This window comes from Primulina tabacum, chromosome 10, assembly GCF_025594145.1.
Source record: "Primulina tabacum isolate GXHZ01 chromosome 10, ASM2559414v2, whole genome shotgun sequence".
NCBI classification, from domain to species: domain Eukaryota; kingdom Viridiplantae; phylum Streptophyta; class Magnoliopsida; order Lamiales; family Gesneriaceae; genus Primulina; species Primulina tabacum.
Window position 1 is genome coordinate 4946194 of NC_134559.1, and position 13480 is coordinate 4959673.

Sequence of the window (13480 nt, forward strand, 5' to 3'; positions counted from 1 at the left end):
TTTTTCATCACTTCCATATGCTCGGTTCTTTGTTTTTTTTTTCACAAGGATGGAACCGCTACACCACTCAAGTTAGCATTATAGAAAACTATGTGAAATAGTGGACAAGGACATATATGGAATACATTGTTGTGTCTATTTTGGACGTATCATCTAGTTATAAAGAAATAACAAGTTGTTGCTTTCCTACAAGGAATATAATTATGTCTCGTCAAGATTGATGTGTTATGATCCAATTCAATTATTCATATCATTGTTAAATCCCAAATTGATTCTAAAGATTAAGCTCGTTAGACGATTCTAAAAGATCTATAAATAGAAGAAGACTCTCATTATTCAATGTATTATCTCATTTTTTATGTTTAAACTCCATAATTTTCATATAACATCTTTAAATTATTTTATGATCTGAGCTTCAGAATGTCTACGTCGACCGACCCCCGACGCCTCTGATGTTTATTCGTGACATAAGTGATAACTTACAAATTTTGCTCTATACGTGCTACTTGAACCTGTTTACGAGCTAATAACTAGAGTATCGATCTACGATTACTTATATCTACTTAAAAGCTTGCAGAATAATCTTGATAATTACGTTTTTGACTTTAACATAACTAAATTGATTGTATCGATCATCATTCTTGAATATCTCCGTGAAAAGAACATGTTCTTCATGTTCATGGTTCTCACAATGAGATGTAGTTTGGTTGAGAGAGACGATATCAGGTCGATTGAAGTGTCGATCCCAATTCAATCATAATTTGAGAATCCCAGGCCAATCAATCAATGTCGATAATCAACCTTCAATCGCCAAGATGGAAAATGCTTATTACACTACTTATCTATTTTAACCATCGTACTAACTATCCTTGTATATCAAAGTACAATATTAAAATAACTTACTTTTGACAAAGTTTACATATATGAACTCATAAGTCTATTAGATCTCTTTTGAGCTGATCCGTGAGACGAGTTAATCATGTCCATATTTATAATAATAAATAATATTTTTGGTATAAAAATAATAATTTTTCTTTGATGATTCAAATAGGAATTTCGTATCACAAAATTGAATCATGATACCATCTTCCAAAAGTTTTTGTGTATCACAATTCATGCAAAATTATTTGTAAATTAAAATGTTTGAGATATTATTATATATATATATATATAGATTTAAAAGAATATAAGTCAATTTCATACAAAATTATTTGTAAATTAAAATATTTGAGATATTATTAGAATAAGTTTTATATAATAATAAAAATAAATATACATAAAAAAAAGGGAAAAAAAAAAGAAGAAGAAGGAAAAACAGCGATGATAAAATTGGACACACAAGTTGAGATAGGGCAGGCAGCATTATATAGACGCCTGCCTGTGCAGTGTGAAAAACAATAAAAGGGAGACTCCGCCACGGCTGAGAAGCAATCGCGACGCAACGCTCTATTTCAAAAACAAAGTCTTATATTCATCTAACCTTCTTCGATTTTTCCTACCCAGATGTTGGTATCCTTAATGTTGGATCCTTTTTGGTCTATATCTGTATAAGATTACCCGATTGTTCTTGTTTTTTCGACCAAAAAAAGGAGGTTTCTTTGAGAGGAAAATATGTTTGGAGAGTTTTTTCAGAAGATCTGCTGTGGATCGGTTGATTTTTTCTAGTTATCGCTGTCGATTATCTACGATCCTTCTGCTTTTATCTATTTCAGAAGGTACGATTAGATTAGTGTCTGCCTTCTTGTTTATTCGTGGATAATTATTAATTAAGCAATCAATTAATATGTCATGATGTTACTGTTATTTCTTGAATTTACGTGAATTATTGCTTTTAGCTTTGGTTTAAGCTCTTCTAGCTGAATGTATGTCATCGAAATAGAATTTTTTTTTTTTGCTCTTATTCCTTATCAATTCTACGCGAGGAACTATTTTGTAACTTATTCCTTGCTATTTTGGTGCGACGATTTCTTGCAAGGACTTAATGATTCATTATGTGTGTTTTGTGGATGTGTCATTTATCTGAAATTTACTTGCTGCCTTGCTTATTGGAGAAATCGAGATTTGGAACCCACCGAATACAGTAATTCATTCATGTCCTCAACCACTGCTAAAATAATATAGATCCCGCATCTTCATCGTGTACCCATTCCAAAGAGGAAGATACATCTTTCAAATATGCTGCATTTAATTGTCTTTGGCTCATTCTTGTTCCACCTCTAAAATTTAAGAATTTATTTTCTTCACGTGGACTTTGTCAATTTTTCTCTGTCCTCGCTGATTTTATGCTAATTTTACTTTACTTCTTTGGGATTCTTAATAGGGCGACTGAAGATTCTGAACAGAAGGTGGGGCAGTGAGTGGGAGGTGATTTTGCATGGGTGACGATGCCGGAATTGCGTAGTGGAGCACGGAGATCAAAACGGCTTGTTGATCTCCAGCCTACTCATCAACCCACTAATCCAGAAGAGAATTGTCTTACACCTGTTCAGAATAGAACGAGAAGGAGAGGCAGAGGTAGAGGGAATGCAGCTGCTGTAACTAAAGGTCCATCTGCAGTAACACCAGCTAGGCCAACTGCTGCTGGTCGAGGTCGGGGCATTAGGTTGATTGATTTAGACCCAGAGCCACCTTGTGTGGTTCTTCCGCAACCTGTTGGCATTGGTGCTGGGGAGCAGCCTCTCAACATAATAGAGGGTGTTGAAGATAAGAAAATTGGCATGGAGGGTGGGAGTGCGGATAAAGTAATGGGAGTTGAAGAAGAAGTGAGCGCTACTCCAGTACCAGATAGGGTAATTTTCAATTTCTTTTCATACCCAAGAATGTTGCATGAAAATCTTGTTATGATCCGTTATTGATGGATCATTGGATTTTAAACTTCTTGAGATTGAATGATTTCTTTTCCTGTTATTTATTTATTTAGTTCATTTCACATTTTAGCAGCATTCTTAGTGATTGAGTGTATTTTGTTGGTTCAGGTACAAGTGGGCAATTCTCCCATGTATAAGACAGAAAGGAAACTAGGTAAGGGTGGATTTGGCCAAGTTTATGTTGGCCGAAGGGTAAGCGGTGGCACTGAAAGAACAGGACCAGATGCAATCGAGGTATCACTGAGCACCTGTTTTCGACTGTTGGAGAATTTTCAGCAACCTCTCTTTTTCTGAATCTAATTAGTGTAGATTATCATTTTCTAGGTCGCACTTAAGTTTGAACACCGAAATAGTAAAGGCTGCAATTATGGCCCTCCATATGAATGGCAGGTGTACAAGTGAGTTCATTGTTCTTAAATAGAGGATGTTCTCATTTCTTTTCATTACAACTATTCACATCTCTCCTTTTGTCTTATTTATGGAAAAGCACGTTGAACGGTTGCTATGGGATTCCATGGGTTCACTACAAGGGTCGTCAAGGAGATTTTTACATCTTGGTGAGTTTTGATTGTATTTTTCGCGTTGGACTTTTCAGCATGATCTCAAAGAAGTATTCTGTTTCAGGTCATGGACATGCTTGGACCCAGTCTTTGGGATGTTTGGAATTCCTTGGGCCAGTCGTAAAGATCTATCTCTTTGCCTGCTTTCCTCCCTCTTTCCGTTCCATCATTTTCAAACGTGCAACAAAGTAGCTGTTTTATTATTTCCATGCCGATTATTTCTTTGTTTAATTATTATCACTTTGAGCAGAATGTCTCCAAATATGGTGGCCTGCATCGCTGTTGAGGCTATATCCATTCTTGAGAAGCTTCATCTTAAGGGGTAAAACCTTACATTATTTAATATATATAATTATGTGTTGGCTACCTGATAAGATGAAGTTGTTCACGAACTTCATTCTTCTTGCTTTACGTTACTTTCCTCATTAGAAGACTGTTGATTACCTGTACCCTCCGTTTCACTTTTCTAGATTTGTGCATGGAGATGTGAAGCCGGAGAACTTTTTACTTGGTCAACCTGCAAGCACTGATGAGAAAAAGCTGTATCTCATTGATCTTGGTTTGGGTATGATGCTGCTGTTCATATCCTTTTACTCTGTGTGATGACTGACTGACCATCTAATTTCACTATCCTGATTAGTGAGCTTTATATTCGTTAATTCCTCAATGATGCAGCTTCCAAGTGGAAAGATGCATCATCTGGTCAGCATGTTGAATATGATCAGAGGCCAGACATATTCAGGTTTGCGAAGTTCATGCAATATTTTAACAAGAGCTATGCTTGTTATGAACCAACAAACTCTATTGGTCTGTTCACAGAGGCACAATAAGATATGCTAGTGTACATGCACATTTGGGCCGCACAGGAAGCAGGAGGGACGATCTCGAGTCATTAGCCTACACTCTGATATTTCTTATTAAGGGAAGGTTACCTTGGCAAGGCTATCAGGTCAATTGATATGACTGTTATTAGTTACCTGTGACAGCTTATTCCATTTTAGTGTAATTTGTTGTTTACTGTTCTTATTCGGATGATTGCAGGGTGACAACAAAAGTTTCCTAGTCTGCAAAAAGAAAATGGCTACGTCTCCAGAGTTGATGTGTTGCTTTTGCCCCGCTCCATTTAAGCAGTTCCTTGAGGCTGTTACTAATATGAAGTTTGACGAGGAGCCAAATTATCCAAAACTGATATCTTTTTTTGAGTCTCTCATTGAACCATGCACATCATTGAGACCGATACGAATTGATGGAGCACTCAAGGTAACATTTTAGCAGAGAAGGTGTACCGTATTTGAATTTTTTTTGTTTGTACTCGTTTAGAAAGCATTTGTGTTAAAATAATTTTGATCTTTTATTAGGTTGGGCAAAAGCGTGGGAGGATGCTCATTAACTTGGAAGAAGATGAGCAACCAAAGAAGAAAATACGCCTTGGTAGCCCAGCTACTCAGTGGATTTCAGTTTATAACGCTCGGCGACCCATGAAACAGAGGTACATAACTTTGGATTTGCTTATAAGCTTGTTCTTTCATGCCTTTGCTATTTTTCGTTCACTTATGGATTTTTATTCTGCTGCTTCGCTATTTATATCTTTGAAACGAATGCCGGAACTCTGATATTTGATTGAGTAATCTTTTAGTTGATGGTTTTTATTTGTGAATCTTGATTTAATTTAGGCATTTGACCTTTCCTGCTTGTAATTTACTTATTCAATTTTCTTTTATGTGGGGCCATCTATGTCAGTGGCTTATTGTTTAGAAGAGTGTGCCCATGTCTAAAAGTCTCATCAAAAGTATGCAACAATGATTTAGTGGACGATAAAGCTTCTGGAGACTTGGAGTTATTTTGTTTGTTTTTTTTAGTTGTGGATTGCATGTGTCCTTGTATTTCTGTGTGGATTTTCAATTGCTTAGAGATTTTTCATTTGTTCATTTCATTTATTCAAGGTTTTTTGGGAAATTACTGTACTTGAATTTGTTTATACTTGTAGGATTTGAATATCTGAAAATCTTTAACTTCTGGAAAGTTATAGAACAATTGAAATTCCTGTTGACTGATACATCAATTGCTGTTTCCATTAACAGGAAAGATTCAAGATTCTGACCTAGATTGTTTCTCATCCTTTATTGTACTTCCTATCTCTGAGATTGCTGTCCTTTTTGCAATTTTTCTTTTCGTTAAGAAGTGGTTGTATTTGTGTAGATACCACTACAATGTTGCGGATTCAAGGCTCCGTCAACATGTAGAGAAGGGCAACGAAGATGGGTTGCATATTAGCTGTGTGGCATCAGCTTTAAACCTCTGGGCCTTGATAATGGACGCTGGGACAGGTTTCAGTTTGCAAGTGTATGAGCTTTCTGCTGTCTTTCTTCACAAGGTTGTTTATCCAACTAAAATTCATCTTTATGACTACTTGTGTCACGTCCTAACTTGGCACTGTTTCGTATCCCGACAATGATGTTTTCTGGTTCTTAATAGGATTGGATCATGGAGCAGTGGGAGAAAAATTATTACATCAGTGCAATAGCTGGTGCAGCTAATGGAAGTTCACTGGTGGTTATGTCTAAAGGTGGGTTGAAGTCTCTCTTTTGCTGTGATTTGTGTCTTATGTGGCTCACTTTCATTTTTTCTCATGCTATTTTGGACTGTGTAAAGATGTGTTCTTTGGTGAAATACTAAAGACATGTTCTCTTTTGTATATTCTTGCACTGGTCCATTCTGTCCACCAATAGCTTGTCATATAACATGTAAGATTTTGTGCACGATGCTTCTGATCTAATATTTTTGCTTTATGCTTTCGGGAATTTTTCAGGAACTCCTTACACCCAACAGTCGTATAAAGTTAGCGAATCATTTCCATTCAAGTGGATTAATAAAAAATGGAAGGAAGGTTTCCATGTCACATCCATGACTACCGCCGGCAGTCGCTGGGGTGTTGTAATGTCCAGAAATTCTGGATATTCTGAGCAGGTAAAAAACTTGATTAGTAAGTTGAACAGAGTCAAACAGAGGAATTCCTGTACTCTGAGTGATTATTCTATGTTTAAGTAATGTGCCGGTGGTTCCTAGGTTGTGGAGCTTGATTTTCTGTACCCTAGTGAGGGAATACATCGTAGATGGGAAAATGGCTACAGAATAACCTCCATGGCTGCTACGGCTGATCAAGCAGCCTTCATACTTAGTATACCCAGACGTAAAATCATGGATGAGGCTCAGGAGACCCTTCGCACATCTGCCTTCCCTAGCACCCACGTAAAGGTTGTAGCTGCTCGTCTGATTATTTCTTTGCAGATCTTTAGGATACACATTGGTTTGGAGTACAGTTTGGCCTGGAAATATATATTACATTGGAGAATTTTGACAATGTTTAACCCAATCAGTTCACAAACTTGAAGGTATGAGCACCTGATATTCCTTTTGATTTTGTTTGCAGGAAAAGTGGTCCAAAAATCTCTACATAGCATCAATATGCTACGGTCGTACCGTTTGCTGAAGGTCTTTTGTAATGTACACTGGTGCTGAAGATGACAAGATAATTTTTTTTGGAAGCTCATATTATTTGGCTCCGATTTTGATTACCATGTGTGTATTAGTTCTCTACTCCTTTGTCTCGAAAATCGTTTTATGTAACTGTAAAATTTACTGTCTCCGCTTCTGCTAAATGCAAAATGACATGATAGTTCAAACGCAGAGGGGGGAGGAATATTGTGATTGACCTTTACCCAAACCCGACCCTTGATTCTGTGGCAGCTTCCCGTTTTACATTGAAATTGGTAATGTATGTCAAGTGGACCTCTACTTCGTTTAATTTTTTTTTAAAAAAAATCAGAATGTCATTAATTTCCCCTCTTTTGCACCTCGAAATTTGCATGGATTTTTCAAGATCTTCATGAATAATTCCAGATTTACTTGGATTCGGTCTTGTATTCTTCCTATCTTATGCGAGTGCATCGACTGCCAAGATCAAAGGAGTTGAATTTAATGTTGGGAAATCATTTTAATTACTAACCCAAGAGGATAGTCATATGCTGATGTCTACCAACTATTGTGTGCATAAGTGAATAATTTGAGGTGTGTAGGCACTTTTTGTAGCTGTATTAGTGATTGGAAGTTGATGTTATGTAGAAAGAGAGTTGGGCTTTCAATTGAATAAAGTGGGATCATATCCTCGTTTTAAGTTCAATTATTCTCTCCTCATATAATTGTTTTGTGCATTTTTAGAACTAAAGTTCAAATATGTATCGGTTGAGATATAAAAATTTATCACAAATAACCAATACGTCGGTTGAATCACTGGCGGGGAGACAGAATTTAATGATCTTGTAAGGGGCAAAGCAAATCAGCATATGGTAAAAATCTTATTATAATAATCGAGACAAAATTTGCCCAAAAGCAAATAAAGTTAAGGTGGACAGCAGTGTTTTTATCATATGAATGCTTATGCTTCCCACCCTCTGAGTACTGTGGCCCTGGCAACTCGGTTCACACCGAGGCAGAAGGCGCCCATTCTAAGATGACAGCTAAGAGAGTTGCACATCTCTTTAACATCTTTGAATCCCTTTCTCATGTATGTCTTCAGCTCATTGTTCACTTTATCCTCGTCCCACATGAACCCTTGAATGTTTTGAACCCACTCGAAATAGCTAACCGTCACACCCCCGCTGTTTGCATATATGTCTGGAAGGACAACTACCCCCTTCTCAGACAATATCTGTGTATTGTTCGATGTCATAAGTTGATTATGCTGGAATATAATGACAAGCAAACATGTATGTGTGTGTGTGTGTTCACCTCATCAGCCTCAGGATCAGTTGGATGATTAGCTGCTTCAATGATGAATTTGGCTTTGATATCTTTGGCATTGTCTCTTCATCAGAAAACAAATTAACACATCTTCTGAAATAATACATAAACTTATGCTTATAAGTGAAAAGAATCAGAAATTCAACCTGTTGATCACCCCTCCAAGGGCTGCAGGGATAAGAATGTCGCAGTCCTCCACCAAAATTGAACTAGGATCAATGGAATCCCCGCCATCGAATCCTTTCACACCAGTGTTTTCTTTCGTGTGTTTCACAAGCCTTGGTATGTCAAGTCCATTTCTGTTCCTTACAGCTCCTGTGATGTCACTTACCGCAGTTACTATTCCTCCCTGCTCGCTAATTAGCTGAGCAGCCCAAGATCCTACGTTTCCAAACCCCTGCAGGCACAGTATACCCATATCACATATATGCAAACATACTGCCTTTTTTTTTTAATCTTTTATTAACAAATTGAGCATATCCCTACTATGTATGTACCTGCACAACAACTCGTTGGCCTGCGATGGTCTTGCCATATTCCTCGAGTAGTGCTTGTGTTGCGAACAAGACACCTCTTCCTGTAGCTGCATCTCTGCCGAGGGATCCACCGAGATCCTGATGTACTCTTAATATGTCAATCATATAATATTGAAATATAACCAGTTTATTATGAGAGTTTGTGGGAGACACTTACAATGGGCTTTCCTGTCACTACTGCAGGTGAATAGCCATGAAACTTCGAGTACTCATCCAGCATCCAAGCCATTGTCTGCGGACCAGTTCCCATATCAGGTGCTGGAACATCCGTGTGAGCTCCAATGACGTCATGTATTTTTTGAGTGAAAACTCTGGTCAATCTTTCCAGCTCCGAAAGGGACAAAGCTGATGGGTTACATCCTATTCCTCCTTTAGCACCCCCATAAGGAATGTTTGCCACAGCAGTCTTCCAAGTCATCAGCTGTGCCAGGGCATTCACTTCATCTGGCTCAACCTGATCGACCCATGTACCACTACTATCAACAATCAATATCTACTTACTACTTAACTAATCAGCTAACAAATTTGTAATTTAACCTCTGGATGGTATCTGATGCCTCCTTTCATCGGGCCTCGAGCATTGTCGTGCTGAACCCTGAATCCCACAAAAGATGCCAAGCTCCCATCATCTTTTGGTATGGTACACTCAACCTGCACCACTTGCATTATATACATGCTCGCTCACAGCTTCATTAATTTGATATATTATATCAACAGCATCAGAGTTTGCAAGCTTACCTTGATTTCCCGAAATGGTATTAGTAAACTCTGTTCAAGTTTTAAGTCCAATCCCAACAGCCGGGCTGCCAGTTTGAAGTTTCGGTTGGTTGCTGCCAAGGCATTCATGATTCTTCAAATCACATATACAAACAAAGTAATGATCAGCAGAAGCACATCAGTGTAGATGAATTCATCACTTCCTATGATCCCAGGTAAGTAGTACAAATTGGAATCTAACTGAACATGTATAAAATAATATACATCAACATAAAACTACACAAACATCAATAATACAATTTATGTTAAACATTAAACATGGTTGATCCTCCCTTGAAATTAAACGAAACAGATCGATAACTCACCCGCGGCTAGCTTACTGGAAGTATGATAGATATGATGTGATCAATTAGATCAAGCACTACTAGTATTATATATATGTCATATGTATATATATAGAAGAATCAGAATCATTCGATTCCAGTCTCAGGAATCTTGGCCCGTGCCCATATCCATATCCAAAAGTCTTGGGATACAGACTGGGAAGAATGGTTCCATCACAGCTATTAATAGAGCCAAGCATCCATACCAACTAGAACACATGTTTATCCAAGAATAATACAATTTCACATCGTATCCGATTCACCCACTTACTCAAAATTATATTTGCGTCATTTTTTCATGTGGGTCGCACACATATATTAAATTTTACACTAACCTACCCAAAAATGGCTCAAGATGATAGCGCTTTTGGAAACTTGCAACTTTGCTTTTATCAGAATTTTGTCTCTGCCTTCAGTAATCAAATAAAATTTGAATTGAGGCAAGTACTTAGAATGAGGTTGTTTTTATTTTTTATTTTTTAATATGCATATATTTTTGGGGGATAAAAAATGTTAAGACAATGTATGGTTCTACTAGAAATATACTCTTCCGTCTGATTTGTTTTTCACACAAATTACAAAAATCATTAGAAAAACAAATTTACATTCAAACATCGTATTTATCCCAATTTAATTTATTCAAAAATGGTTTTACTTTTTCCAAAATCTAGTTAATAAGAGCAGGCAAATGTAAAAAATATTTGAAATCTACATAATTTAGCACAAAATCACTTTTTACCACACGGGTTAATTATGTGAGACGAATCTCCCATCCGATCAACATATGAAATGTTTTTATGTCAAAATTATTACTTTAAACAGTCTTATAAAATATCAACTCATAATAAGATCAACTCGTAATGGGAACGAAGATAGTATATCAACGGATATATCTATCAACTATTAAACTGATACTGGCAGGCAAGTGTCATTTTTATATTTAATCTCTCTCTAAATCTTGAGTCACCTCTTCATCTCGTTCACAATGGAATTTAAATATCAGGATATAGAAACTGGTTAAGAATATGATAAATTCGTCGTTTGATTCTTGAGCATTACCCTTCAAGGGTTTTTAATTTTAATTTTAATTTATTTTTATTATTTTCAAGAAACATCCAAGTTATATAATTAATTAAGGCAAGAATTTGTGTGAGACGGTCTCACGGGTAGTATTTTGTGAGACAGATCTTTTATTTAGGTCATCCATGACAAAATATTACTTTTTATTGTGAATATTTGTAGGGTTGGCACATCTCACAGATAAAGATTCGTGAGACCGTCTCACAAGAGACCTACTCATTAATTAATTCCTATTCTTTTACTCTGGTTTTAGACCAAAAAAATAGTATCCAGGCACCAAATGAAGTCTGTAGTAATTTTATATTTTGTATTTTTTGAAAAGATATATATATATATATAAAGTGCACTGAAGGATAACTTGATCATCTACGCATGGCGTAATAAAAATGAACTTTATAGTGCTTCATGACAAAACTAAGAACATGCGTACTACTCAATAATGCTAAAAGCTGTAGTGTCATTTTAAAACATGCATTTACCAATGGTGAAAATATAATTATTACTTCATTGCTACACACATTTATTACAAGAACAATATTCCACATCTTTTGACAAGAAAATCCGAGCATTTATCTAAACATAAAATTTCGTCTCTATCTCCAGTGCGATTTAAACGAGTGATACACTTTTCAATCGTGGACCTAATTTGAAGAACTGAAGAAAAACATTTGATCCAGTAGATCGTTCACTTACAAGAATGACCCTATCTGCTTAAAAATCTGGAATAGTTTGATGTCGAACCTTTAGAACGCAATCATTTAAACACCCTATTGTTGGGATTTGAATTATACTACATCTAAGAACATTTCGATTATCAAAACTAAAATTTTAATATTTTTACTGCATAATGGATTTAAGAAAATGATACTCCGACACTTGTAACTAGAAGATACATTTTTCTAGAAAAATATAAGTATCTATATATTGAGTAGGTCTCTTGTGAGACGGTATCACGAATCTTTATCTGTGAGACGGGTCAACCCTACCAATATTCACAATAAAAAGTAATACACTTAGTATAAAAAGTAATACTTTTTCATAGATAACCCAAATAAGAAATCCGTCTCACAAAATACGACCTGTGAGACCGTCTCACACAAATTTTTGCCATGTATATTTGCACACACACATAAACATTAACATTGGGAAATGTATATGCCACGTTGGGAGAGTAAATGGGATCGATCAACTCTCAAAAGTTTCAAACATACGTGGAATCCCAATTAATTTTGTCCGTCCATCGAATTAATGCTACGTGAATCCAACGTGATTCCCACCCTTCAATTCTTATTATTCCTCCCAATGCTACAAGCTACCTATATTTTTCATATTGTGTGTGTAATTTCCATTGATCCCATTTTTTCTCTCTTAAATGATTATTCGCAAAATATCTTACATTTGTTGACTAATTTTGCTTACATATATACCTCATCCACAATATTTTGGCTCTCATTTTTACAAAAATTATATGGAAAGGGCCGTCGAGGAGACGTGGTTCCAGGGGCGTAACCAGAAATTTTGATATTGATAGGCAAACTTTGTTTTAAAATACATATATAAACATTAAAAATATATATATATATGACATATTATAATAAAAATGTATTAAAATATTATTTCACTCGCAATCCTCTGTTCTTCAATATATCGAATTTTTAAATGATAAACAATACATCAGCAGCAAGATTAATATCTCTCATCGAATGATAAATTTTAATTCGACCAAAGAAAAACACGAATCTTTTATTTCTACCAAATCAACAAACTTTAATAACTCAGAACAATGATGATTTTTTGGAAAGTAAAAAAAAAAACTGCCAATGAGATATTATTATTGTGTGAATTGGGATTATTATATGCTTTTTTTTTTCTCTTGTGATGATTTAAGTGTTATTATTTTTTGTATTGTCCTATGTTTTATACTAAATTTGGTTTTACAATTTACAAGTGTTTGAATTATATTGTGAATTTAGCCTTATTAAATTTGGTTTTGCGATTTGTCAGAATTGAGTTTTCCCTTTGTCATAAAAATGCAATAAATATAACAGATGAGCTAAAAAAAGCTGCTGGGCTAAAGCTCACTTTTTTGCCCCATAAAAAGGTTCGGTCGACCCTATCCCTGCGGGCACTGCCTGCAGGGGTCGATCAAACGGCTCGGATTTTTTCGAGCCAGTTTTTTTTTTTTTTTTTTTTACAGGGAGGTGGGCCCGGATCACTCATGTGGAGTGATCCGGACCGTTTATTGCCCGTGCAGGCACTGCCAGGTTAAAACAAACCCATAAAAGATACGCCTCTGCTAGTGCTGTCCTCCTAGTTTCTTTCTTTTTCTTGTTCTTGTTCTTGCATGCTTTCGTTCTTTATTACAAGGAGAGAGAGAGAAAAAATGAAAAGGAGGGAAAGAATCTTAAACGTAAGCATTTACGTCATTTTATCAAGGGCCAATGTTTGCCTCATATCACTTTTATCATGCAAGGAACGGAAACTCATGAACACGTACTTCATATCTAGCATTAAACGTAAACAAGCAGCATTCTATG

At 36.0% G+C, this 13480-nt stretch overlaps 2 protein-coding genes across 3 annotated transcripts; one reads left to right on the plus strand and one right to left on the minus strand.

Moving 5' to 3' along the window:
- The first annotated feature begins 1325 nt into the window (after nucleotides 1–1325).
- Nucleotides 1326–7234, plus strand: LOC142505907 (casein kinase 1-like protein HD16). Its single transcript, XM_075619049.1, has 17 exons — nucleotides 1326–1715; nucleotides 2321–2789; nucleotides 2976–3101; nucleotides 3192–3265; nucleotides 3355–3424; nucleotides 3492–3547; nucleotides 3678–3749; nucleotides 3898–3992; nucleotides 4103–4169; nucleotides 4247–4376; nucleotides 4469–4687; nucleotides 4786–4916; nucleotides 5627–5801; nucleotides 5903–5993; nucleotides 6237–6394; nucleotides 6494–6682; nucleotides 6858–7234. Exons 2-17 carry the CDS (start codon nucleotides 2385–2387, stop codon nucleotides 6915–6917), a joined length of 2118 nt encoding a protein of 705 aa, XP_075475164.1. The 5' UTR covers nucleotides 1326–1715; nucleotides 2321–2384; the 3' UTR covers nucleotides 6918–7234.
- Nucleotides 7235–7763: 529 nt separating this feature from the next.
- Nucleotides 7764–10019, minus strand: LOC142505909 (glutamate dehydrogenase B). 2 transcript variants are annotated; one of them, XM_075619050.1, is made up of 8 exons: nucleotides 9846–10019; nucleotides 9502–9613; nucleotides 9301–9414; nucleotides 8921–9217; nucleotides 8725–8841; nucleotides 8374–8624; nucleotides 8216–8291; nucleotides 7764–8135 (listed from the first exon to the last, which is right to left on the minus strand). In XM_075619050.1, exons 2-8 carry the CDS (start codon nucleotides 9607–9609, stop codon nucleotides 7863–7865), a joined length of 1236 nt encoding a protein of 411 aa, XP_075475165.1. In that variant the 5' UTR covers nucleotides 9610–9613; nucleotides 9846–10019; the 3' UTR covers nucleotides 7764–7862. The 2 variants fall into 2 exon arrangements, with proteins under 2 accessions (XP_075475165.1, XP_075475166.1); XM_075619051.1 differs by having other exon boundaries at nucleotides 9813–10019.
- Between the last annotated feature and the right edge of the window lie 3461 nt (nucleotides 10020–13480).